This window comes from Meles meles, chromosome 9, assembly GCF_922984935.1.
Source record: "Meles meles chromosome 9, mMelMel3.1 paternal haplotype, whole genome shotgun sequence".
In the NCBI taxonomy this organism is placed as follows: domain Eukaryota; kingdom Metazoa; phylum Chordata; class Mammalia; order Carnivora; family Mustelidae; genus Meles; species Meles meles.
In genome coordinates, this window is record NC_060074.1 from 47022638 (window position 1) to 47049676 (window position 27039).

Consider the following 27039-nt stretch of genomic DNA (forward strand, 5'->3'; position numbering starts at 1 on the left):
TGGCACGGCTCACGGCTCACATCCTCCTCCCTGTTTGTGCTGGGTTTACGCCATCCTCCCCCCGCCCCATCCCCTGCTACCTGGCGAGACCCTGAGGAGCTGCCTGCTGTGGAAGGAGGCGGCCCTGCCGGCCCCCGGGCCCCTACCCAGTTGGACGCAGCAGGCCGTGATCTCAGCCAGACCTCTCCCTCACCTCCCACCTCTCTGACTCCCCAGCACCGTGGGGTCACCGTCACCCGGGGCAGCCAGCTGATGCGCCATCCTCCCAAGGAGGGCAGGGTGCCGTGGCACAGGGCCTAAGAGAGAAGTGCTGTTCACCGCCCCACCTCACTCCTCAGATGGGCAGGATGCCTCTAGAAGGCGGGGGCTGGCCTCTCTGTGGCCTAGGGGTGGGATTGGAAGTGGCCCTCGCTGTGACGCTGTGACCCATTCTCTGGGGTCAAGTGAGGACAGAGGGCATCCACCGGTGGAAAGGCAGCCTTGAGGAGGCAGCCAGCCCTCAGCTAAGCTGGGCTTCAGGGACCGGCCCTGGCAGCAGGGTGCCAGCGGAGACAGTGCCTCAGCACTCGTGCCCTCCTGCCCAGCAGCCCCCAGTCTGTGCCCCCCTCCATGTGGCTCCTTCACCTGATCTTGACCCCCAGGGCATCCTCAGTGTCTGCCTGGTTCCCTGTAGTGGCTCCCCCTTCTGGCCCAGTGACCTCCAGAAGTAGCTTGCTTTCTCTGGGCTTCGGTATCCTTGTGGAAGCCGAACCTGGGCTCTGGCCACGCTCAGTGTGCCCCATGTCCAGGCTCTGGCTCTCTGCTTTGCCCTGGAGTCCTTGGCCTGCGGGATGGGTACCAGCTCAGCTCATCCTGCTGAGAAAGGGAGCAACAAAACGTGGACCTGTGCCCCCTCCACCGCACAGTGGGACCTCCCATGCATCAGAAACCTCCAGCCTCTGCCTCTCTTCTCACATCTGGCGATCTGGCGTTGCCCCCCACTCCCAAGCCCCATGCAGGATGCACCGGGCTGAGCTGGGGCTGCAGACCACAGAGCCCCACATGGGTGGGCCCACAGCTGCCTCACCACTTGGCCCTGCTGACCGGTATGGACTGGAAACCCGCCGTGGCCCTGGCCTGCAGCTCCAAGGACCCCAGCAGCAGTGGCCGGCCATGCCAAGGGAGTCCAGCAACTAGGCCCCAGTGTAGTCCTGGTCCTGTGCACCTGCCCGTGGGGGATGTGTAGCTGCATCTGGTGGCCCCCGCCAACACAGACGGCCAGGTCTGGGTGTGTGCAGCCGAACAGTACCCTTTCGGCCCTCCTGGCAGACTTTGCCCCACACCACCTGTTCAGGCTCCCTTCTCGTTATCACTTCCTGCTTCAGGCAGGCGAGCTGTGCCCTCCCCATGGGAGCCGTGTCCTGCCCGGTCCTGAGTCTTATTCTCATCGGCCTCGCCGCCCCCCCCCCCCCGCCAACCAGGCCTGGATCAGCCTTAGGGGTGGCAGGCATTCTGAGGTGAGTATCAAGATGCCACTTCCCTGAGCTCAGTGTCACAGAAGGGTGCCTGGCTGGGCAGGGCTTCCCGGGCGAGAGGCAGGATGGAGTTGGGTGAGTGGGCCCTGGGCCAGCCAGGCTGGGGCAAAGTTCTCAGATGCTCCAGGCCCCCTCCTCTCTGTCTCTCTGTTTCTCTCTCCATTAATCATCATTTCTTTCTTGCTTAGAGTCCTATGCCTGCGTCATTTGGTCTTCCTAGATTTTTTTTTTTCTCCTCTAATATTTAACAGATGGAAGCTAGATTTGCTGCCCCTGGAAATGAACGCAAGAGTCACTTTTCCTGGGGAGGCTTTGGGGCTTGGGGGACCTGAGCACAAGGCCTCGGACATGGCTGCTCTATCCAGGAGATATCCTTCATCGGTTTTGAGGATGAGCTTTATGGGCTTTAGGGGGCAGGCTGGGCCTTCTAGCCCCCAGGAGTACTCAGCTCTACAGCTCGGGCCCAGCCCCTGCCCAGGGGACCTGAGCTGTGGGGCTCTGGCTAGGACCCTCTGCCTGGTCCTCTGATTCCCAGTGGGTGCCGGCGGTGCCAGCACAGCACAGTCTCGCATCTGGTCTGGGAGCCTGCTTGCTCAGGTCCTGGGGAGCACAGGGCATGGAGGGTTAGTCACCAGGCTTGTGCACAGTTGCCTAAAGTACCCTCCCCGAACACACAGGGCCAGGGCTCAGCCTGTGCCCACCCTCAGCTGCCTTTCCCTTAGCAAATCACCCAGGAGAAGAGCCAGGGCTCGGGCTGGGCTGACTCTGTCAGGTCAGTCCTGGCCCCTGTGTGTTCCTGGGGCCTGGACAAGTGTGATGTCAGGGCACTGGGACGTATGTGTGTATGTGTCTGTATCTGATTGATGTGCTCTCATCCCTCATCCACCAAGCCCCAATGAGAAGACCCATAGGCATCAACACATCTCTCTACCCTGCTCCCCGTGCCTTCATTCTGAAGCCCCTCTGTGAGCATGTGGTGGGGGGGGGAGGACTGCACACAGGTCATGAGGATAATCCTGGTGGTGAGGGATGGATGACACATGGGGGTGGTCCTTGACCAGCCTGGGGCCAGCAGTGCAGGGCTGGGACTGGCAGAGGAGCTGGGCTCCCTCAGGGAATGGAAAGAAGCTCTCTGTGCCTACAGTGTGGGGAGTAGCTCAGCAAATGTGGCAGGAGCTGAGGCTGGAAAGGTAGGTAAGGGCCTTGAGGTCCATTTAAGGAGCTTGGGTCTTATGTCTTGGGTGGTAGGTAGCCACTGCACAGTTTTAAGCAGGGTCTGATTTGTGTATATTTGACATCTTTCTCTCTGGTTGAAGTCTTTGGATGGGGAGGGGATGAAGCAGAAGGCTGTTGCAGACATCAAGGGAGAGATGATGGTGTCCTGGACAGATGAGAGGTGGTAGAGGCAGAGAGAAGAGGTCAGTGTTGAGGTATAGTTAGGAGAACATGATGTTTGATATGTCATTAATTAGATCGATCACATAGATCAACATGAGGAGAACTGATCCCTTCCAATCCATGAACATGGTATACCAATCCATTTTTTGAGGTCTTCTTCAACTTCTCTCAGCAATATTTTGTAGCTTTGAGCATATATATTTTACACTTTTCTTTTTTTATTTTATTTTATTTATTTATTTGACAAAGAGAGAGATCACAAGTAGGCAGAGAGGCAGGCAGAAAAAGAGGGAAGCAGGCTCCCCGCTGAGCAGAGAGCCCAGGACCCCGAGATCATGACCTGAGCTGAAGGCAGAGGCTTTAACCCACTGAGCTACCCAGGCGCCCCTTACACTTTTTCTTGACTACTTTTGGTTTTTGACACTTGCAAACGATACTGTATTTTGGGGTTCACTTTTCCAGTTGTTTGCTGCTAGTATATAGGAATACAATTTTTGTATGTTAATTTTTTGTCCTATAACTTTGCTAATTCACTTATTTATAGTTTTGGGGTTGGATCGTTTTGGTTTTTAGGTTTTAGGGCTTTTTTTTTTTTTTGGTAAATTCCTTAGGAATTTCTACATACACAATTATGTCATATGTGAAAACAGAAAGTTCTGCTGCTTTCTTATCTGAATGCATTTTTTCTTGCCTTATTTCTGCTGGTTAGGACCTCCAATACCATTTTGAATAAAAGTGGCAAGAGTCACTTTCCTTGTTTCTGATCACAGTGGGAAGGCATTCAATCTTTTACCATTAGGTGTGATTTTTTTTTTCTGTAAATGTCCTTTGGTAGACCATTGTCTGGCAAATTGTCAGGCAATTTCCTTCTGTTCCTAGTTTGCTGAGAATTTCTATCATAAATAGATGTTGAATTTTATCAAATGGGTTTTTTTTTTTTTTGCATCTATTGAGAGGACTGTATAAACACTCTATTTTATTACTTACTTGATTGATTAATTAATGTAGTCAATTATATTGACTGACATTGGAATGTTAAACCTTGGCATTCCTGGGATACTTGTTTGTGATGTATTATTTATTTTACATATTGCTGGATTCAGTTAGTTAATATTTTATTAAGGATTTTTTGTATCTGTGTTCATGCATGATTTGATCTTTATTCTTCCTTTCTTGTAATGTCTTTTTGGAATGAGGTTAAAGCTTGCCTTTGAAAATGAGTTGATAAGTGTTCTTTTTCTTTATTTTCTGGAAGTATTTGGATTGATATTATTTTATTCTTAAATGTTTGATAGAATTCACCAGTGACAACATCTGGGTCATGAGTTTTCTTTGTGGAAAAGTTTTACATTATGAATTCAACAACTTTAATAGATACAGACTACAAAAATAAATAAATACTATTGACATTTTATATTTCTTGTATAAATTCTGGCAAGTTGTGACTTTTAAGAAATTTGTGCATTTCAACTGAGATGTCAGATATATTTGCATGAAGTTACTAATAATGTTAATTGTTCTTCTAAAGTCTATATGATCTTGATGCCTTCTCTTTAATTCCTGATATTAGTAATTTGTGGGGTGTTTTTTACCTTGGCCAGTCTAGCCAGAGGTTTATCAGCGTAACTGATTTAAAAAAAAAAAAACTTTCATTTTATTGGTTTTATATAGGTTATTTTTGTACTCTATTAAATTTCTACTTTCTCTTATTTTCTTTCTTCTACTTATTTGGGTTTAATTTGTTGTTATATTTCTCCTAGGTTCCCAAAGTGAAATCTTAGATCAATGGCTTTACACACTTTCTCTTCTAAAACAAGCACTCAAAGCTACAAATTTTCCTCAAAACATTGCATTAGCTTTATCTTGCAAATATTGATGTTGTGTTTTCATTATCATTTAGTTCAAAATAATTCTTAGTTTCCCTTTGATTACTTATTTGACCCTTGAATTAATTATGTGTTTAAGTTCCAAATATTTGGGAACTCTTTAGATATCTTATGTATCTTTTTGTTATTTATTTCTAATTTAGTTGTGTTGTATTTAGAGAATATACTCTATATGGTTTAATTCCTTTTAATTGTATTGAGACTTATTTTGTGGCGTAGCATATGGCCTACTTTGGAGAATGTTCACATGTGCACTTGAAAAGAATACATAATCTGCTGTTGTTGGGCACACCGTTCTCTAAGCTGACATTGTTCAAGTCAGCTATACCCTTATTAGTTTTCTCTCAGTTACTGAGAGATGGGTCAAAATAACCCATCATTGTTGTGGATTTCTCTTTATTTGCTAGTTCTATTAATTTACATCACATATTTTGACTCTCTTATTAGGTAACAGACATTCAGAACTGTCAGCACATTCTTGACAAGTTGATCCTTTTATCAAAGAAATGTCCCTTTTTATCCCTGGTAATATTCCCTATATTGAAGTTAACTTTGATAGTAATTTACCCATCCCAACTTTCTTGAAATTAGTGTTTGCATTTTCTTTTTCCATTCTTTCATTTTGTTTACTTTTAACCTATTATTATCACTTTTTGCTTTTTTTTTTTTTTTAAGACGTGATTTATTTATTTGACACAGAGAGAGAGAGCACAAGCAGGGGGAGAAGCAGGCTGGAGAGGGAGAAGCAGGCTCCCTGCTCAGCAGGGAGCCCCATGCAGGGCTTGATCCCAGGACCCTGGGATCACGACCTGAGCAGAAGGCTTAACTCACTGAGCCACCCAGGTGCCCCCACTTTTTGCTTTTTTAACCCAGTTTGAAAATCTTTGCCTTTTAATTGGAGCATTAGGCCAATTACATTTAATGGAAATGTTGATATGTTTGGGTTAAATCTACCGTCTCACATTTGCCTTCTATTTATCTCATCTTTTCTTTGTATCTTTTTTCTCCCTCTTTTGGATTGAAAGTCTTGTTTCATATTCCATTTATCTCCTCTCTTGGCTTATTTATTATAACTCTTTTTTCAGTGGTTGCTACTGGGTTTACAGTATGCATATGTAACTTGCTGATGACTGACTGGATGTAGAAAGGCAGTGGCTCAGGAGCTAGATGTGGGGTGTGGAGAGGTGCTGTGAGAGGGTTTCAGGATCTGGGCAAGATGCAGGGGCTCCCAAAGATCATTGGAGATCCCACTCTTTAATTTGTGAGTGTGTACATGGCTGGACACTTAGATCTAATGCTTTATTAAAACACTTCAAAATGAAGAACTCTGCCCCATGCTGCTGGGAGTCAAGTACAACAATGCCCGTTAGGTGCCTGCGGGGTGGGTGGACTGACCATAGTGAGACCCGGCCCGCAGGGCCCAGGCACTGCGGCGTGGGTGTGTGAGGAGCTAGAGTCTGCATGAGGACACCACCTTCAGGACAGCCTGTGACCTGAATCATTGCACACTCAGCAAGCAGGGTCCCCCCGAGGAGGTATGGCCTCTTATTCAGACCATGCCTCTGGCTACCAGTGACTGCCCCACCCCGATGGCAGCTTCACTCCCACTGACTAGAGGAGGCTGACCCACGGAGCCCAGGGCCTGGCAGGGGTGTGCTCAGTAAGTATGCACTGGAGGAAATCCAAGTGGACAGGCAGTCATGGTTGGAGCTGGTAGGGAGGAGTGGGTGGGTGTGCAAGAGGGCAGCTGGGGAGGCGAGAGCCGAAGTGTGGGTGCTCCAGGTGAGGGGGAGTGGTGAGAGAGCATGAACCAAAAAACTGTGTGCGTGAGCGCGTGTGTGTGTGAGAGAGAGGGAGGAATGTCAATGCAAAATGAACAAACCTTTAGAATCTTTAGAAGAAAGAGAGTTTTATTTGAGCCCAGGTTAGGACAGCTGCCAGGAAACGTGCCTGCATAATGAAGAAAGGGCTCTGGAGAATGAAGTTTTTACCAGCCTGTACTTTTTGCATCTTGTAAAAGCTCAGAAGACTATAGATGAGCACACCGGCGGGAATCAGGACTTTCGTTGTCAAGGAATACAGGGATAGGGGCACTGGTTGGCGTCTCAAGGACAAAATGATTTTCCTTCAGGCTGTTTGTGTACAAAGCAGGTGTTCAACCCAGGCACGATGGGCCACAGATCAGCTTTTTGGTTTGAACCAAACCCTGATTTCTAAGTCTAAAAAGAAATCTGATATGGTTTCGCGTGTATATCAGGCCTTTAGGGAGTTTTTCTCTGATCACAACGCAAACAAGATTTTTTGAACTCCAGAGTTTTTAAGTGAGCAAATCAAGTAAAAACTCAAGCTTTGCTCTGTGACCCCTAAGGCCTGGCTCTAACCCTACCCTAAGGCAGCCCAACCCAAGCCCGCCCATCCCCTGCCCTCGCCCTCACTCTAGCCAGAGACCCAACCCCAACCACCGCGGCTCCCCCCCTTTCTCCCCGTTCCCATCACCCTCACCCCCCACACCGCCCTCCTCTGTGGCCCTCCGCCCTCCGGGGCCACCTGTGTCCGAGGGTCGGCTCCAGCCCCTCACCGCCGCTGCTCCTCCCCTGGCCTTGGTCCGGGCTGCGGGCTGCACCCTAAGCTTCGCACTGGGGAAGAGCCCGGTGCTCTCCTCTGTGCACCCCTCGCGGCCTCGAGCCCCTCCCTGCGCCCCTGGGCCTTCTTTTCCCACTCGGTGCCCTGGAGGCTTGGAGCCGGGGAGGTGGACCCTGCTGCCCCGGGGCTGGCGGAGGGCCTCCTGCTTCTGAGGAGGACTCAGCCCTGCAGGCAGCTCTCCAGGCGGAGCAGATGCCGCCAGCGCCGAGTCCCAAGAGAATGGGCTTCATCCGCGGTGCTGGGCGGTTCCCAGCCCGTGCCCTCCACGGGGTGAGCCTCGCGGGGGCCGTACCGGCCTCCTGTCTACCCGAGGGCCCATCCCACGAGCACGGATAAGTGTGCGCCCGGCATCCTCCTGCGCAGGGGCACAGCATGTGTATGTGCCGCATCAACCTCAGAACAGAACACAGTCACCTTATCAGCAAAGCCGGTTAGTCTTCAGACAAGCAGGGAAGGAGAGAAGGCTTTTTTGTGTGACGGGGTCGGGAGGGGTTGAAGTATACTGGCTCCTCATTGGCTGAGCCGTGACTGCCTTTCATTGGCTGGTCTGTGAATGTCTCTCATTGGCGGGGCCATCAATGTCTCTCATTGCGGGGCCGTGATTGTCTCTCATTGGCTGGACAGTGACTGTCTCTCATTGACAGGGCTGTTGCCAGGGCCAGAAAGAAATCTTTCTTCCCGCTGGTAGGATAGTAAAGTAGTATCCATCCACCTGCAACGTGGTCCCTTCTTGTGGGGTCTGCAAATGGCCATGAGTGGGGGGCCTGGAGAGGTTCCCCTGCTGCTCCCAACTCTATTCTAAAAGAGTTTTCCTTTATTCAGTTTAACAGTGTGTATGTGTATGTAATTGTGTCTGTTTGTCTATGTGTTTGTATGTGCATGTGTGTTTGTGTGTGTGCTGTGGGTGTGTGCATGTACAGAGGAGTTTATACATGCGTGTGTGCATATACACATAGGCTTTGCACGCGTGTAAGTGTGTGTGTACATGCATGACCTGTGCGTGAGAAAGAGGAGGGGGCTCTGTTGTACCAGGTGCCTCCCAAAGCTGCATCTGCCCCATGTAGACTGCCGTCCCACTGGGGCGGCCCTCGGCCTCCCTCTGTGTGTCAGGAGTCCTCTCCTGGGCATGCATCTTCTGGTCCGTGGTTTCTCCTACCGTCTGACCCTCCTGCCTGTGTTTGGCAGGGATTTCTCATCATTTTAGGACCACTGAGAAGATCCCCTTTTACACTATCATGGAGTTGAAAGAAAAGTCACAGAGATCCTTTCCTTGCTTCTTAAGGACTTGTAGTGGGTATTTGGCCATCCTTTTCTTAAACTTTTTATTGTGGGAATTTTCAAACAGATACAAATAAAATAATAATGAACCCCATGTGCCCTCAACCCCAACTCCAGCAATGACCAAATCATGACTGGTCCTATTTCACCTGACTTCCATCTACTAGCTTAGAATATTTTGACAAATGCCAGACATCATATCATGTCATCTACAAGAATTTCAGTGTGAATAAAATATAAGGATCAAAAAAACACACATGCATTACCACACCTGAGCCAGAATGAACATGACTTTAGTTTTATCAGACATGCAGTCAGTCTTCACCTCTCCCCCGTGGTCATATACACCTTTAAAAAATAATTGCCTTAGCTTGGGACCTGAGGAGTCCGTGTAGAGGCCCAAACCCTGTGTGTGCTCTCCACCGCCTGCCCACAGCGGTCACAGAGCTGTGGCCCTCAGGCCTCGCAGGAGCAGCACCCCCAACCCAGCCCTGCGGTCTGTGTACCCCATAGCATCTAAGTGGGCCTGGGGTGAGGGCTCAGGTCCTGGCTGATGGGCTCCGCTCCTCGAACACCTGCATTGGTAGGCACGCACTGCAGTCAGACCTGCTTCCCAGGGTCCTTGGCTGAGGCTCTTTTTCCAACTCTGACTCAGTGCTTTTCACTCCCAGCCTTGCCCCACTGCCCCTGGCCCCCCGCACCATACACAGGTGGGAGCCTTATATTCAGGGCTCCTCAGGAGTGAGATGGTCCTCCTGCCTGTCTATAGGGCGTCTGACTCTTGTCTTGTGTAACCAGGGGCAAAATGGAACACTGAGTGGCCGCTGTCTTTCTTCTGTCTCTGGACTTTGCTATGACACTAGATTGTGACTTTCCATTTGGCCCGGCACCCTAAGTGTCCGTGGTCACCGGCCGCTTAACAGGATGTACTTAAGGTCCCTTCCCTCCACTAACTGACATGCGGTCAAGTCTCTCTCTCTCTTTTTTTTTTAAAGATTTTATCTATTTATTTGACAGAGAGATCACAAGTAGGCAGAGAGGCAGGCAGAGAGAGAGGTGGAAGCAGGCTCCCTGCCAAGCAGAGAGCCCGATTCGGGGTTCAATCCTAGGACTCTGAGATCATGACCTAAGCCGAAGGCAGAGGCTTGACCCACTGAGCCACCCAGGTGCCCCATGGTCGAGTCTCTAGAGTGAGAGATTTCTCAGTCATCTTTTTCTCTCCCCTCGTGACTCTTACTCTTGTTTTTGATGCCCAGCCCTGCACAGTGGCCCACAGACCGGAGTCTGTTGCTTGCACCCCTGGAATGTCATGGGTCCTGTTCTGTGCCTTCTCTGGCTCTTGTTCCTGGGATCTAGCTCCTGGGGTTTAATCAAGTTCAGGTGGGGGTTTTTTTTGTTTTGTTTTTGTTTTTGTGGCCAGCCTCTTCATGAAGGGACTGGTTGTCTGTTTGTTAAGTATACTTACAAATTCATGGATTTAAGCACTTTTTTGTGTCCCCGTTCATGGAAATGGTTCTACTTTTTGCCATGCAAAGCATCTTGTCTTTGGCCAGTGGGAGTGAACTTGAGTTAACTCCTGAATCCTTTAGACTTTGTCCAAGAGTCTTGATCTGCTTTGTTTTCTAGGACGAACAACTATCCCAAGTGTCCTATAATTTCCTAAGCCAGACCTGCAAGCATCCACTGCCTTCAGGAGCCCCTCTTTCTCTTCAAGAGAAGTGGTATCTAGAGACCAAAATCTGGGTGCCTGGGTGCTGGTTTTTAGGTCTTGTCAGTCAGAACTTAGTCAGAACTTAGTCAGAACTAAGATACTAACTTTCCTTTCCAAGAAATGACACAGTCCGAATACCTACTGATACTATGCACCCAGATTCCGATCTGCATGCTTCTCCTTAGACCTTTTTGAAAATACATCTGCGTCTCATTTATCCCACACAGAAACTTCAACAATGCCCAGCGTCAGTATTCATTTACAATTATTCACAACACAATAATCCCCAAATCACAATACCAACATTACTATCAACAGTGTGATTACTGAAAACAGTTTAAGATGCTTTTAAGATGCGTTATGCACATATACAGACGAAACTGAGTTTTAATATTATTTGGAAAATGATTACAGAAAATGAAGCATTTTTTATATCCTTTTTGTAGTCGGGCTATACAGACGACAGTCAAATACTGGATTTTTAAATCACGTGGAAGAGTTTGCTAGGACAGTGCTGTCAGGTGATAATGCAAGTTTATTGGTTTTATCTTGCTTTCAAGTTTAAAAATTTCCTTTGGGGCACCTCTGGGGCTCAGTGGGTTAAGCCTCTGCCTTCAGCTCAGGTCATGATCCCAGGGTCCTGGGATCGAGCCCCACGTTGGGCTCTCTGCTCAGCAGGGAGTCTGCTTCTCCCCCATCCTCTCCCCCCTCATGATTTCTCTCTCTCTTTCAAATAAAATCTAAAATCTAAAAAAAAATAAAATTTCCTTTAAAAATGTAATTCAATTTAATTTAGTAATTACATAAATATTTATGCAGCTCTAAAGCCAAAACCACAAACCAAGAGATATTCCTATGTACAGAAGTCTAGTTTCTATCCAGTCTCCCTTCACCTCCTTTCTGCCTGTTCCCTGTAGGTAATAATTTAATTTAAAACAAATTTAATGGCTTATCCTTCCATTTGTAAAGACAAGCTGCTGGCATGCTGTAAATCAATAAAGACACATCAGTGCTTTTCTCACTTAGCAATCTATCCTGGAGAAAACCATTTAGTAACATATAGAATATTTCTCCTTCCTTTTTACAACCTCCTGGTGCCCCGCGGTGTAAACAGCAAGCACTTCATGCACACAGGGCTCTCTGACATCTGAGTGACTTCCAGGCCGTGCTACCCTACTGCACGGCAAGAAATATCATCTCCAGTCCCCTCTTCCTCACGGGGCTGGTTTGTGTGTGGGACAGATTCCTGGAACCAGGATGACTGGGTCAACAGGCAAGGCATCTCTAAGTCTGCACGATTTCCCGGTCCCCTCCGATGGGGTTCGTATCACATTAAATCCCAACAGATGACATCCAAGGCTATCTCCCCCAGAGATGGCTGTCAGATGCCAGGATTTAGCCTCATCTGACAGGGACAAATTGTGCTGCAGGACACTTTTAATTTCTATTTCTCATTTTATGAATACACTGAGCATTGTTTCAGATCTCCAATGAACCCTCTCCAGCTCATGGTTCCTCTTCTGTGAATCTGTTCCTCTCTGCTCTCCATTGGTGTCCTGCCCAACTTCCAGAGGAAGTGGTCCTGGGGAGCGGTAGGGGGAATGACAAGGACAAGCAGCAAGTGTTCAGCAGGGTTGGTCTGGGGAAACTGAGGACCCCTATCTGGGCATCTCTGCGGGTGCTGGTAAAGCAAGCCTCTCCTTGGGCCCTGCGCCCACAGACTGGCTCAGAGGAGCCCAGGTAGGAGGTCGGCTGCCCTGGGAGGTGGGCGGTGGGACCCCTCCTGAAGACACATGCCCTTTCCGGGAAGATTGCCCTTCTCAGGCTACATCCACATCAGCTGTGGACATTCATGGTGACTTCCAGGTAGACTCAGCCTGGGCCCAGCCCTGTAAGTCTTGGCAGGCAGTTGCTTGAGCTGGGAGGACCACCTGGAAGAGGAGGCCTCCTGGGGAGGGTGGGTGCAGTGAGTGGGGACAGCTCCGGGGCGGGCTCTGGGCTCCAGGACCACTGTGTCTGACGGAGGTAGGGTGGTGCTGGAAGGCAACATCCCCAGGCGTGAGAGCAGACGGAGGACCTGGCATGGGGCCAGCGGCCAGGCTCGCAGCCACAGAGCGCCTTGGGCAGAGAAAGGGGAAGGAGGTCTGTCAGAGTAAGGGAGCGAGTTCAGGGGGTCAGCAACAGTGTGAAAAGCAGCTGGAGCAGCACCGCCCCATCCCACCACCCCTGTCTGGCAGGGTCCTGGGGGCTCCAAGCAGCAGCAGAGGCCGGAGGACAGCCCCTCGAGGAGCCAGCCCCGAGGAGGGCAGCAGCAGCTGTGCAGAGGTGAGTGAGCCATCCCAGGGCAGCTGGGGGTCCTGGGGTCAGCCAAGGGGCCAGCACCTGCTGCTGTCTCCCCAGAGCAGCAGCCTGCCCTTCTGGATGAGGCTATGGGGCATGGATGTGCCAGATGGGGACACTTCTGTCACCTACAGGTGTCTAGATGCCCCCAGGCGTCTTCCAGGTAGGGGGAAAGGTGCAGCTGAGCACAAGCAGAGGGAGTGGGAGGCGAGGGGGTGGACAGCTGCCGGAGCCTAGTCCTAAGTATCTGAGGGCAGAGGCTGCGGGAGGCTGCGCCCTGCTGCTGGTAAAGGGGATGGGGTAGACGCAAGGAGAGACAGGGAAGGGCAAAGCCCAGGGCACTCCCATGCTAATCCTCTGTGAGTCTGCAAGGCTGTGGCATTGGGAGTGGGATGGACAGGATAGCAACCCCCTATAGGCCCCTCAGATCCCCTTGTTCCCATGCCGGTCACCCCTGTGATGTGACCAAGGATGCCAGCAGTGGGAGCAGGAGCAACCCAGCCAAAGTCGCAAGACCTCAGGACCTCAGGCTGCCTCAGGACCTGGGAACCCCTCAGGATCTCAGGACCCTTCAGGACTCCAGGACCTCCTCGGGACCTGGGGACCCCTCAGGACCTCCTTAGAACCTCCTCAAGACCCCCTCAGGACCCCAGGACCACCTCAGGGCCCCTCAGTACCCCTCAGGAACACTTAGGACCTTAGAACCCTCTCAGGACCCCTCAGGATGCCCTCATATCCCCAAGTTGCCCAGTGTCCCCTGTCCTATGGTGGCTTCTCCCTTCTGGCAAAGCCCCCCCCCCCACCTTGCTTGGGCCATTCTCCACCCAGAAAGGACTGTGGATGTGCTGTCTGGGTGCCTGGCTTGACCAGACCCTCTGTCTGGCGCTGTGGGGTCCCAGGCAGCCCAGCAGTGCCCTCCTGGGTGCAGGGTGAAGAGGGAACAAGGGGCTCCAGGGGGAAGATTTCCGAGGGGGAGCTGAGGGGAAGCGCCAGAGAGCAAGACCAGGAGCACTGGATGACCAGAGCCAGGGCTGCCCACCTCAGGACTCCAGGGCTCCAGAGAGCCATCCTAGACCCGTGGCCTCTGTGTCGGGTCCTGGCGTGTGCGACTCTCAGGTCACAGTTAACATGAGAGGTCCAAAGGCCAAGGAGTGTCAGAGCTGAGTGTCAGACGGCAAGACTCTTCCTGCCTCCACAGATGTGCATGCCAGCTTCTGGAAACAGGGCAGCCATCCTCCAATGCCCCCCTCGGAGGCTGTTCCCCACAGGCCTGGGCCTGGGGCTTTGGCCGGAGGCTGGGGGCAACTTATCCTTGGCCTTCCATGCACCCCAGCCATTCCCTGGGGCACAGGGTAGATGCCAGAGGGGAGAGGCCTGGGAGGCAATGTAGCCAGGAAGGTGTGACTGTCCTCTCCCTCTGGGGAGTTGAGCTGGGTCTGAATGCTAAGGGAAGACCGCAGGGCCAGGGGACACTGGAGAGAAGAAGCCTTCCTAATGGGGAACAGTGCCGTGGTGTGACCTGCAGCAGTTCCGTTCTGGGGAGGAGTTCCAGAGTGTTTCCTGTGCGTGAGAGGGACACTAGTCTGCCAAGAGTGAGGAGGAGCTCTTGCAGCATGAGGATGTTGGATGGGGGTGGAGGGTCTGTGAGGAGGAGCAGGAGGGGGTGGCCAGGGCCCCCTTCTGAGGAGGGGGGGACTTGGGAGATGGATGGCATGTGGGACTGACCCCACCCATGACTTCCCCACCCCATGGTGTCCCCAGCACCCCCCCCCCACAGGTTTCCCCATCCCCTGTTTCCCCCTGTGGCACCCTCATCTGGCCAGACTGGTGGGAGGGGAAGATGTTTCCCAGACCTGGTTTCTGGGAAGAGGAGATCAGAAAATGTCCATGGTGGGGAGATGACAGAAGCTTAGGTCTTCTCTCTGCTCAGCTCTGCAGATAGTCTAGACTTGTGGCTGAGTCCAGGTTCCAGAGGCCTCACAGTTTCCAGACACCAGGTGCCTGGGCCAGGGCTGGCGCCAGGGTACAGCAAGGGCGGCCCTGGCCTCGGGCCGAACATCTCAGAGGCTGCCAGCACCCAGTTATGGGGACTGACTGGGCTTTGATGCTATGTTTGACTACACGGAATCAAGAGCACCAACCCTCCATGAACGTGAACATGAATTGGCCCTTGCTAAGGGTGGGTGGTGGGACTGGCATCCTTTTGCTTCAGGCTCCAGTGTGGCAGGGAGGGGAGGTCATGAAAGACCGGCCTCTACCCAGCCACCAGTCCGGCTCCGAAGGTGGCCTGTCCAGCACCGAGCGGGGGGGTGGGGGGGGAGTGCTCCGCTCAGGCTTCTCCTCCACCCGCAGAAAGGGTCATGTCTCGGAGCAGGGGGCCGGCCACCTCCCCTGCCTGCTGTGGGCTTCAGGCTTTGGGAGAGAAGCTGCCTCCCTTCCTCCTCCTCCTCCTCCAGGCTAGCTGCCCCATGGGCACCCTTCCACCTTCCAGAAAGCCCTTCCATCTCCACCTCCTCCCACCATTCAGGCCCAGCTCAAGTGTCTGCCTCCTCCAAGAAGCCTCCTCTCCTAGTCTGCCTTCTGTGAACCCCCAGGAATAGGGAGTCGATGGGAGCGCATGCCCCACTCTGCATGAGGGCGCACCTACATGGGTGGCCTGCGTCCCCCTGCCACATCCTGTGCGGTGCCCCTGCGGGGGCCCCAAGGGTGGGCACAAAGGGGGAGCAGTGAGGTCAGAGCAGATGCATATTTTAGCTTGGGGAGTTGACCCTGGGTGGGTCAAGGCTGCACTGCCCGTTGTCCTCAGGGCCCTTTGCCCTCTTCCTTGGCACTTTAATTACTCATTTGACCTAGGTGGGCAGGGGCATCATTCTCAGCAGGCGAGGGGGGTGAGGGGAGCTTGGGGAGGGCAGGAGTACTCAGAGGCTGCAGCGTTTCCTGGGCCCGCCCCTGGGCCGCAGCCCAGAGCTCTGTGCAGTGACTCAGCGGTCAGGTTCACTTCCCTAGAAGGCCCAGCTGCACATGGCAAGGATGCGCATTTTGTCATCAGTGGAGTAACCCCAAGTGTCCAGAGGGGCGGAGGACCAGGAGGAAGGGGAGCATGTGGTGCTCTGCAGGTGCGAAGCAGGGGAGGGAGCTGGGAGTCCCGCAGGTGGTGGCTGGGAGGGAGGGCAGACTGGGGGAGGCTCCCAGGGGCTCCACGGGGTGGGGGTGGGGGTGCTTGCAAGTCCTGCTCTACTGGGCCCGTGTTGGTGGTTCAAGGCTGCCGCCAGCAAGAGAATGGACCTGGGCTGTAATCTGGAGCCAGCCCTGCACTCCCAGGCCTTGTGAACCCCGGGGGTGCAGGGGGCCTCTGCCCCTGGGAGGGAGCCCACCTCACAGTCCACACGGAGGCCCCAGCTCATCCCGTGCTCCCCTCCTGGCCACCACCAACTGGTCAGCACTCTTCAGGGGGCCTTCCTTTGTGCCCTGCGCTGACGTGCTGATGTAGCTGAGAGCAGGTCTCTGCCATGAGCTAGAACAAAGTACACAGCCTGCTACTTTAATCCATGAGAAATTCTTTCTAGAAAACGGGACCAAGTGGGGTGCTCAAAATGGCTGGGGATTCCAGGGGCAGACAGAGAGGCAGGGAGAGAAGGAGGAGCCATGCTGGGACCCCCATCAGGCTGGGCCTGGAGGGATGGGCCTGGGGCCACTGTGGTGGGGGAGGGTGGAGACAAGACCCCTCTTCAGGAGCCTCTGGGCAGGGGGTTCTGGTGGGGGGGGGTGGTCTGGGGAGGTGCCGCGCAGCCCCTCCCTCCTCTGGGTCTCAGTTCCTACCTCTGGGAATGGGCAGGGGTAGTGGGAGCATTCCCTCGCCCCTCACAGCCTGTGCCAGGAGAGATGCTGGGGTGGACTGCAGGGCCCACACGGAGGCCCGCAGGTGCCTGGGGCTAAGTGAGGGCAGGGCCAGAAGGCCTGGAGGGACAGGGGGCAGGGGGGAGGCCTGGTCTGGAGATCTGGCTTCTGAAGAGGTGGGCTTGAGAGGGGACACCAGGGGGAGGGAAGGGAGGAGCAGAGCAGCAGGAAATCCCCTGTCTGGGGTGGGGGGACGTGCAGGGAGAGGGGGGTGGTGCACAGGTGACCCTCCTGCTGGGATGCTGGCCCTGGAGGCAGGGAACATGACCCTGCAGCCCCTGGGCCAACTGCTTACTCTGCGGAGCTGCGGGCAGGGAGAACTGTCCGGCCTTGCTCTCCTGGCTGTTTCCAGGACGCTCCCTCTCACCCAACATGCTGGTTCTCTGTCTAGGAAGGTGGTGCTGGCTCCCACTTTCTTTCCCAGAAACTACCCCAGGCAGCCCAAGACTCAGTTGAGACTCTGAAACCCACTTTGTGGGCTGTGACCAGGATCTGAGAAACCAGAAGAGAAAGCGTCTGAGGGCCGTATTCCTGCTATAGGGGTCTGTCTGGCCACGCATCCATCTCGCTCACACACAACCAGCCTGGATCCTGGAGGATTTCCTGTGTGTGGTCCGGGTTCCAGAAGCCCCTACAGCGCTCAGGCACCTGGGGTCCGCACCCCACCCTCTGCCCGACTTCCTACTCCATGGCACCCCCCTGCCAGACAGCAGGGAGGGCTGGCGGAGGCTGCGGGGCGCGCCGGCCTCCCAAATGCCACCACGGGCTACTTTCAGGTCATTGCAAATGTCTGTCAGCGCAGAACCGAGGGTGCCTTTCCACGCAGGTGGGGAGCTGACTGAGCTCAGCCTCAGGAAGGAAGTGGGGCCTTGGAGGTGCTACCCACCCCCCGGCCTCCCCCTGCAGGAAACTCAGAGCCTCTGGCTACCGAGCACTTGCCCTGTCGCCATGGGGCCCTAGACACTAGGGCAGTGACCGCAGTGTCTACTGCAGGTGATAAGCCTGTACATCTGCGCAGAAGACCCAATGGGTCCCTGCCTTGGGGACAGATCCTGACGTCAGGGTCAGACGCAGGCAGGGGCATGTGCTGACTCTGATGGCTTCTGGGGGCCCCAGACCATTTGGGTTGGACCCTGGGATGGGATTTCCTGAGCTTTTACAGTGAGAGCCTCAGAAGCTGGGCAACTCTCCCCAGTCTCAGTGTGTGCCCTCAACACCTTGCCAAGTTTGCACCCTCTCCCTGGGGCAAACTGAGGCTTGCGTGCAAGCCACGGTCTCAGGTGTGTGCCACGGGCCACCCAGCCCAAGGCCACTGGCGCTGCTGGCCAAGGTGCAAGGGACTGCCCCTGGACCCAGAGCAGGTGGGCAGAGCAGGGCCCACAGCGTGGAAGGACCCAGATTCCACACAATCACCTCATGTTCCCAGCAGCTTCTGAGGATCCTGGGCTGAGGGGGGACCTGACCACAGCCCGCCTGGCAGGTCACCTGTGTTTCTGGGTGAGCTGCAGTTGTGAGGGCAGGGCAGGCAAGGAGGAAGGACCCCCGTGGATGGTTCCTGTAGGCACTGGGTGTCAGTGGAGCCTGGCTGGCTTGCGGTCTGAGGGGCCTCTGAATCTGGGTGTCAGAACAGAGAGAAAACCAGAATCTTTTTTTTTTTCTTTTCTTTTTTTTAAGATTTTATTTATTTATTTGACAGACAGAGAGCACAAGTAGGCAGAGAGGCAGGCAGAGAGAGAGAGGAAGGGAAGCAGGCTCCCTGCTGAGCAGAGAGCCCGATGCGGGGCTCCATCCCAGGACCATGGGATCATGACCTGAGCCGAAGGCAGCGGCTTAACCCACTGAGCCACCCAGGCACCCCGAAAACCAGAATCTTTTAAGAAAAAAAAAAAAAAAAAGGAGAGTATCATTAACAATGTGTGGAGTCTTCACATGCGGTGAATAGTTCATACATCTTTAATTGCTGGCAAGTGTGCCATTTTCAAATTCAAAAGGGATGAAATGGGATAATTTGGCAGAATATTTCTGTTCCTGGCTGAAATCTGTGCTCCTGCTTCCCTAATGGACTGTGACCTCGAGGTCCCCAGGGGATTGCAGTGAGGAAATGAGCTCCCTTCCCACCCACTCAGCCCCAGGCACTAATGAACCTAATGGTTCTGGATATTTCTCCCTTTCCTGTGCGGGAAGGAGGCAGGGACGCAGAGCCCACCCAGGAATCCTCCCTTCCATACCACTCCTGGAGAGCAGGGAGCCCCCAGAGGGCCTGGTACTCATGGGGGGAGGGGCGGCCACTCCCACCCTGTCTCCCCAGCCCCCCAGCCAAAGGAACCAAGGTGGGCAGGGGGGCTTGGTGGGAGCGTTCCCTGTGCCAGACACTGGGCACACGGGCCAACCATGCAGGTGCCCTGTGATCCCACGTGTGTGACACCAGTGCCCCATTCTGCTGGAGTGCCTGAGGCCTGCCCAGCTTGGGGTGAATCCAGAGTCCAGTTCCTAGATCATGGGCCACGCCGTGGGTGTCAGAGCCCTGACCAAGTCCACCCTGACTCTGGGGCTGTGTTCTGGAGCGTGTCTGGGGAGTGAGGGGACTGCATGGGGTGGTGGAGGGTGAGGCCTTATGGTGGCCTTAACGGTGATAGGGATGGATGCCCAGGGCTGCACAGAGGCCTGCTCCGACCCGCTGGTCTGGGCCTGAAGGGGCAGGGCTGCCATCAAGGCTCTGACCACAGAGGACTCAAGGGGCCCTTCCAAGTGGGACACTGGCTCATAGGACTGGGTTGGTGGGGCCTCGGCGAGAGGGTTGTGCCTGGGGCCTGTGGTGGCTGTGCCCCAGGAAGAGGATGTAGGGCAGCAGCATGGGAGGGAGACCAGAGTCCTGGGCTTTCTGGGGAGCCGTCCTGAGCCGCAGCCCTGCCGCCTGGCCCTCTGCCAACAGGAGCGGCCGGGTGGGAGACAGCGGGGGTGTGAGGGTGGTTCACAGATCAGCACCTCCTGTGGCCAGGTACAGGGAGGTGCAGAGGGGGCCCTCTCAGCGTTGTGAGGGGCCTGAGCGCTGGCACACTGACCACCGTGAGCTCCCCCACCTTCCTTTCTGCCCAGCAGCAGACAAGTCACAGGCCAGGAGGGCTGGGGAGAGGGGAGGAGATCTGGTTCCGTCTCTGGGCCACCTGGCTGTGTGACCCTGCCCCCCACCATGCGCCCCCCCCCCCCCGACCCAGCCTCTGAGAGCTTTGGTTTTCCCTCTCAATCCAGTGCGTGGGGATTTGGGTCTGGCCTGGAGGGTGACACGCAGCTCCTGATGATTTCTATGATTTTCTTGGGGAAGGCGAGTCTGGCTCCTGGATGTGGGCTGGAGGTGGGTGGGGCCCTGCCAGCCCCGCGCCCCCCTTCCCTGCCTGCCATTCTTATCGCCTGCTTCTTGCCCTCAGCAGCGGGACCATGAGCAACAGCACCTGTGTCTGGTCCCCCTTGGTCAAGACTGTCCTCTCCACCTACACGGGGCTGCTGCTGGGTCTGGGGCTGCTGCTCAACGGCCTGGCACTCTGGGTGTTCTGCGGCCGTATGCGGCGGTGGACTGAGACCCGCATCTACATGGTCAACCTGGCAGCGTCCGATTTCTGCCTGCTCTGCGCCATGCCCTTCTTCCTACACTCCCTGAAGGAGAGGACCACAGACACGCCCTTCTGCCTGCTCTCCCAGGGCGTCTACCTGGCCAACAGGTACATGAGCATCAGCCTTATCACGGCCATCGCCGTGGACCGCTATGTGGCCCTGCGGCACCCGCTGCGTGCCCGGGCACTCCGCTCCCCGCGCCAGGCTGCGGCCGTGTGCGCGGCGCTCTGGGTACTGGTGGCCGGCTCGTTGGGGCTGCGCTGGGTCCTGGGCGTGCAGGAGGGTGGCTTCTGCTTCTCGAATGTGTCCCGGCAAAGCTCCAACACCATGTTCTTCTCCCTGCTGGGCTTCTTCCTGCCACTGGCCGTGCTGGTCTTCTGCTCCCTGCGTGTGGTCACCGCCCTGGGCCAGAGGCCGACCGCCAGCCCGGACCAGGCAGAGGCGACCCGGAGGGCCACCCGCATGGTCTGGGCAAACCTGGCCGTGTTCGTGGTCTGCTTCCTACCCATTCATGTGGTGCTGATGGTGGTCATGGCCACGAGCTTGAACACCTCTGCCATCTGCTATGCCCTCATAATCACAGGCAAGCTCTCGGATGCCAACTGTTGTCTGGACGCCATCTGCTACTACTTCATGGCCAAGGAGTTCCAGGAGGCATCTTCGCTGGCCTCAATGCCCATTGCCAAGGCCCACAGGAACGAGAACTCCCTCTCTGTGACCCTTGCCTAGAACAAGTCATGGACACATCAGCCAGGTCCCAGGCTCTCTGGGAGGCCCTGCCTGCTGGGGCTTCCCTGATCTCGCTGTGGCTGTTGGGCATGCTCCAGGAGCCTGGCAGGGTGGAGAGGGTGCGGGCATGGACCCTGAGGCAGAGTCGCCCCAAGCCCTGGGATAGAAGAGGGTCAGGACCAGAGCAGGAGGCCTGAAGGCTGAGTGAGGCCAACCTTGGACAGGGTCAACACTGGAGTGCCCAGAGTCTGGTACCCCTGGGGTACTAGAGTGCATGCTTGCTCTGTGCTGTGAGGCCTCAGTGGGCAGCCTTCTGCTGTCCCCCAGGGCTGGGCCTGGACTGTCAAGGCTGTGTGCGTGCAGTGCACGTGTCCCCCACACTCTCATGGTGGGATGCTGGGGTGTCTTTCCAGATGGCTCTCAAGGACTTTCCATCCAGGGGCTCTCCTTGCCCCCCCCCCAACCTGCTTCCCACCCCCTGGCCACTCCCGGCCACCTGCACGTCTTCTGGGGGCTATGGGCAGCTCCCGGAAGGGCCATGCTAAAGGCCCACAGCCTGCTTTCCTCCTACCAAGGAAGAATCAGGACCGCTCGACCCCCTGTAGGGGCTGCACAGATGCGATGGGCTGGCGGTGGGCTGGGGGACAGCAGGGAAGGGGCCAAGGTCTGTCGAGGGGACACACTCCCTTCATGCTTCCTTCAGGGAAGCTGGAGGACCCTGCCTGGGGGTTGCAAGACCTGGAGGTCCTCAGGCGGGGGTGGGGGTGCCCATACCGGTGTGAACTGTACCCTAACCCCTCCTTGGCCTCCTGGCATGGGCCTGGGCACCCCCACTCAGGCTGGAACTACCGGGCCCTTCTAGGGGCCCCCTGTGGTGCTGGCCAGAGGGGCTTGGCTTCGAACCCCAGCCCACCTGCCTCCCTGGGCACCAAAGAGCCTCCCTATCCTGTTCTTCCATCTGTGGGCTCAGAGCCTGAATGGCAGTCGTGTCCTGGCTTTGAGCCTCTGCAGCTGAGGCAGTCCCTCAGGGGCCCTGCGGGGAGTGGTCCCTGCTCAGGGAGGTCCACGCTCAGGGGACCTCTGCTCAGAGATGGGGCACTCAGGGGGCCTGTGCAGCTCAATCCATGGCTGTCTTATGCTGGGGCTCAGATGCCCCCCCGCCGTTGGGGACCCCCGCCCTTCATCACCTTGGGTAGGGAGTGCCGACCCTGCGCCCATGACGTGCACCAGGGCTGGGCCAGGCAGCATTCTGTCCTAAGAAGGCATAAAGATGGCCAGGCTTCTTGGGTATAGCAGGGCCGGGGGTGGTGGTGGAATGCAGCCATGTGGAAGCAGGGGAGGTGTGAACGAGGACAAGGCTTCTGGGCGGACCCCCCCACAGGCAGACCACCTCCTTCTCCTGCCCCCATCCTGCACCCCCAGCCCCATGTCCCCAACCTCATCCCGGGCTCCCCAGGACTCTCCACACCCCTCACCCCATCCAGTGCTCCCCATCCTTGACCTCCAGCGGCACCCTCCACACCTGGCACCAGGCCCCTCATCACAACCCCGCCCTTCTGGGGGCGTGGCCCAGCAGACAATTCCCAGGCCCCTACCTCTACCCCCTGACCCTCCAGTGTTCTCCTTTTCCAAGGGACCACGGGGTCCAGAGAAGGTTTCTCACTGTAGAGTGGGATGGCTACTGGGCTGAGCAGTGAGCCAGGGTCAGGCGTAGACATCCAGGGCTGTCCTTGGCCAGATTTCAGGATCCAGGGAGAGAGGCAGAATAGGGCCTGGGACTCAGCTCCACCCACCTGTTCCCCGCTCAGCCTTATAGGCCCTAGGAGGGGGATGCCCAGGGGCCAGTGGGGAGCAGCCATGGAGGAACAGAACTTTAGACCAAAGGCTGACGGGCCCCATGACAGAAGCTTCCTGAGCCTTGTGTTAAGAACTCTGAACCTCACTCTGGGCCCAGGGAGCAGTGCAAGCTGCACGGGTCGGGGCTGAGACTGGCCCAGCTCCCAGGTGTTCTCCCGAGCTGTAGGCTCACCAGGGCTGTCCTCGGGAGGGTGGGGACGCTGGGAGGAGACCTCTGCAGGGTCTCCTGATGGCGGGGCTGGAGCTGCTGGGTGGCGGAGGCAGCTGGCTATGCTCTCAGGACACCAGCCTCCTGAGGGGACCCCGCGGCTCCCCTTTGCTGGCCCCCATCTGTGGCTGGGGAAGGGGATGGGTGCGCCCTCTGTCCCTCAGGCCGCTCTTGACTTCCTGCAAGTGCAGGCAGCTGGACTTTCACAAAATTCCCAAAGGAGCAAGAAAAGGAGCCAAGGCAAAAATCACAGATGTTAAACATCCAAAGAACTGACTTCTGGACACTAATCATTGCCCACACACTCTGAGAGGCTTCTGGGCTGGGCCAGACCACGTGGAAGACTTTTGCCCTAACACCCCCCACTCTGGCCCAGATGGCTTACGGGGCAGTTGGGCACACTGGTCAGGACTGGGCTCACCATTAATTAGCAAGCAATGGGCATCTGAAAGCAGGCTCACTTTGAGGCTGCATCAACAGGAGTATAGGGCCCAGAATGCAGGAGGACACCAGTTCATTCTCCTTCTGCTAGGCTTATATCTAGGGCATTTTATCTGGCTAGGGACACTGTTCTGTCCCACGCCATAGTCACCTGGGAGAGGGTCTGGAGGGTACAGTCTGGTGAGGGCCTGGCAGCAGCCAGAGGAAGTGTGAGCAGCAAGTAAAGGGAGGTGTCTTCACCTCCAGCAGACGAAGCAGGAGGTGGTGGTGTCTGTGGTCTCCGAGCAGCAGACAGACAGATCAGGATGGCTGGGGAGAGCAGAGCCATGATGGGGAGGGACCCAGAGAATGGCCCAGGACCGGGGTGTGTCCAACCAGAGAGCTGGGTGAGACACAGCCGTATGTGTCCAGGAATTTGCACACAGAAGGAAGGTGCTCCTGGGGGAGCCGTGTCACCTGATTCCTAATAGTCTGTGTGTCATCCGGCCGATGTCCCTTGTCTGTGGCTCTTTCCTCTGGGGCAGCTTGCTTCTCCATGAAGGCTCTCAGTCCCTGCTAGGCATTGGAGCCTGGCTGCAGCTGGCCTCAGGAGAAGGTATTCTGAGGGAGGAAGCTGGCAACCCATGGGCAGAGCTGAGCTTGGCCTCCTGTTATTGGGGACCCACCCGCTGCTGTGCAACAGAGAAACCTTCCCTAAGAACACGTGTCTATCCTCTACTGGGCCAGGGTGTATCAACCTGAGGCAGTACCACAGCAAGGGGGGCCTGCAGGGTCTTGGGGAGTGGAGGCAGGCGTGGGGCTGCTGCCCAGCCTCCAGCTCCCCCTGTGCAGGGGTATGGCAAGGTTTGGGCACCCCAGGGACCCCAGGGAGGGGGGCAGTGGAATACAGTGTCCATCTGACCAGAAGGTCAGTGCTTCAGGAAACTACTGCCCACATTCCCCAAGTGACCATCCAGATAGCGGCTCCCCACGTCTGACCACGTGAAACCTGCTGGGGGAAGCAGCCTTTCCATCTCATGCGCTGGCAGTGAAGGGGTCTTCCAGCTCCTGCCTCCCCGGAAGGGTACACAGGAGGGCGGAAATGATACTGATGACCAAGAGACACCCCCCACAGGACTGGGACCACACACCTCTCAGAGCAGGGGTGTCCTCGCCACCCTTTCAGAGCCCCTGCCACACACAAGATGCCTTATGCACTGGCGCCCATCGCCGTGTCTGTGTGTCGGGCCGTCCCTCCCAGCGTCCTCCTAGCACCTGCCCTCAGCTCAGCCGCCTCATGGCTTCGCAGGCTGTGTTGTTCCACTGTGAGGTGTCCCCGATTCATGGGAAGATGGGCTCCCCCACATGCCTCTGCTTCCTTCCAGGCTTTCCCAAGCCGGGGACAGGACTCAGTTTCCTCTGATGCCCTTCCTCCCACAGGTGGTCGGCAGACCCTCTGCAACCCCAGGCCTGGACCCTCTCCCTGGGGCTGCTGGTGCAGCCAAGGGCAGGGCCGCCCTGGTGCTCGGGCAGACACACACCCCTGCATCGGGGTGGCTTCCAGAAGTCTCTGAGAGGGAGGCTGGCATGCAGGGGTTTCCCGAGGAGTGTGCTTGGAAATCCTACCATCAATGGTGCTAGCAGAGTGGGGAGGGCCGAGGGAGCAGCTTCCGTACTCGTGGGGGCTCTGCGCTGAGAAGATGACACAGCCGAGGACACAGGTTACTACGGACGCACTGTCCCTGATGCCCTGTGTCACTTGCTGAGGGCAAGTCTAGAGGGGCCCTGGGCTGTGAACTCTGGCAGGAAGGGTGGGCAGCATGTGTCTTGGTCATTATGGGGACCCCGGCAGCACCCCAGGGCGTCCACTACAGCCTGACACACTGTCGGGCCGGGTGTCTGGAACCCTGAGCAGCAGCTCTCCTTGACTGTGGGGGTGGGGGCTGCGGCCCAGGGTCTCTGGATTCTCCAGTGCCAAAGGAGGCAGGCATCCTGTCCAGGGTCTCCCCAGCCAGTGCCAATCATGGATGCGCAGAGGCGGGGGGTACCACCTGGCCCAAACCGGCCTCCTAGAAGCCGCACGCAGGCCCTGCTCTGCCCCGTGTGGGAGGCCGGTCCTTGCAGGCTGGAAGTGCCCTCACTCTCCGGCCCTGGGCTCCAGATGACTGCAGAGGTGGCCCAGGGCTGTGGTCAGGAAGCAATGTGGTACAGGATGTCACAGACGGTAGGTAGACACAGCGGGAGCCAGGCACACAGGGACGAGAGCAGGGGGCTCCGAGCAGGGGTGCCCCCTGCCAGATGCCCTCAGACACATGACCACACCGGTGCACAGAGAGCACAGAGCCTGTGATCATGGCTTTGGGCTCCAGTCTGGCTGTGTGGACAGTGGCCCAGACCAGATCCCCAAGGCCCCAGGCCTCCCAGACTGGTGAGTACCCCCCAAGCCTGTGGCCCCCTGCTGTCCCCTCCGTGAGCCTGGCCTGCCCTCTCCCTGCTGGCCAGTGGAAGCTGGGCAAAGGGATCCTAGGAGCAGGGCCTCGGGCTGGCCTGCATTGAGCCCCGTGTTTCCCACGCGAGGACAGCACTGAGCTCCAAGAATAAGAAAGCATAGGGCAAGGATTGGGGGGACAGTTAGTGTCTGTCTGAGGTAAGATAGTTAGGGGGGAAGGAGTGAGGGACAGAGGAAGAACCAGGGGAACAGAGATGGGGAGACAGTGGGAGGGACAGAGGTAGACCTGGGGGAGAGAGAGGGATTGACAGTGGGGGGCAGTGTGGGGCAGAGGTAGAGAGGAAGGGGAGGAGAGAGAACGGGGGAGATGGGGAGATAGGGGTTGGGGGAGAGCCTTTGGTGGGAGGAAGGGGAAAGGAGGGCCCCAAGGAGGAGGGTGGACAGTGAGCAGGAGGGCCGAGTGGGGTGGCTGGGGTGAGGCAGACATGCAGACACAGAAGTAGGAAGACCAACAGAGTCAGGAGAGAAGACAGGCTCAGCCTGGTGATCCCACTGCTCTCCTGATGGGCTGGGGGGTCCTCCCTCTCTGCAGATTGGCCTGTGGCCCCTGCCAGAGGATTGTGGGGGCCCCCGCTCCATGGGCCATGGGCTGATGGTCCTCAGACAGGGCCACAGGATGTTGGGGAATAGAGGGGACAGTAAAGTCACAAAGGTCTTGGGCTGAGCTAGTGGAGAAGCCCAGAGAGGATCCCCCACGGAGCCCCCTTCTGTGGCGGGGGCCACTGTCCACATCCTGGCATCCGGTCCCTCTGGGTGGGGCAGGGGACGTGGCCTCAGTGGAGCCTCTTGGGGTCAAAACAGGGAGCCCTTGGGGCTGTGACCGGAAGTGGTGGGGGAGGGAGAGAGGGAGTGGGAGGTCAAGGAGGAGGGGACCAGCCACAGCTGCGTTTCCCTCCCTGCCCCCAGGTGAAGCCAGTCACTAGCTTCCTACCACCTGTCAGGGAACAGCTCCGATGGGTGCAGAGCGGACACAGCTGGGCGCGTGCCGTCCCAGGTTACCAGGATCTCCATCTGCTCATCCGGCGCCGGGGCTGCCCCTC

General features: G+C 56.1%; 1 protein-coding gene across 12 annotated transcripts; it reads left to right on the forward strand.

The window, feature by feature from the left end:
- Nucleotides 1-1374: 1374 nt before the first annotated feature.
- Nucleotides 1375-27039, forward strand: GPR35 (G protein-coupled receptor 35). 12 transcript variants are annotated; one of them, XM_046018593.1, is made up of 3 exons: nucleotides 1375-1496; nucleotides 12668-12755; nucleotides 20093-26233. In XM_046018593.1, the coding sequence occupies exon 3, from the start codon at nucleotides 20103-20105 to the stop codon at nucleotides 21003-21005; it is 903 nt and encodes a 300-aa protein (XP_045874549.1). In that variant the 5' UTR covers nucleotides 1375-1496; nucleotides 12668-12755; nucleotides 20093-20102; the 3' UTR covers nucleotides 21006-26233. The 12 variants fall into 12 exon arrangements, 11 of the variants coding, with proteins under 11 accessions (XP_045874549.1, XP_045874555.1, XP_045874553.1 ...); XM_046018599.1 differs by having other exon boundaries at nucleotides 20096-26233; XM_046018601.1 differs by lacking the exon at nucleotides 1375-1496 and adding an exon at nucleotides 12085-12170 and having other exon boundaries at nucleotides 20096-26233.

What these genes read in the sequence shown, in the direction of transcription:
- GPR35 (XM_046018593.1), top strand. Translation starts at nt 20,103, where the DNA reads ATGAGCAACAGCACCTGTGTCTGGTCCCCCTTGGTCAAGACTGTCCTC.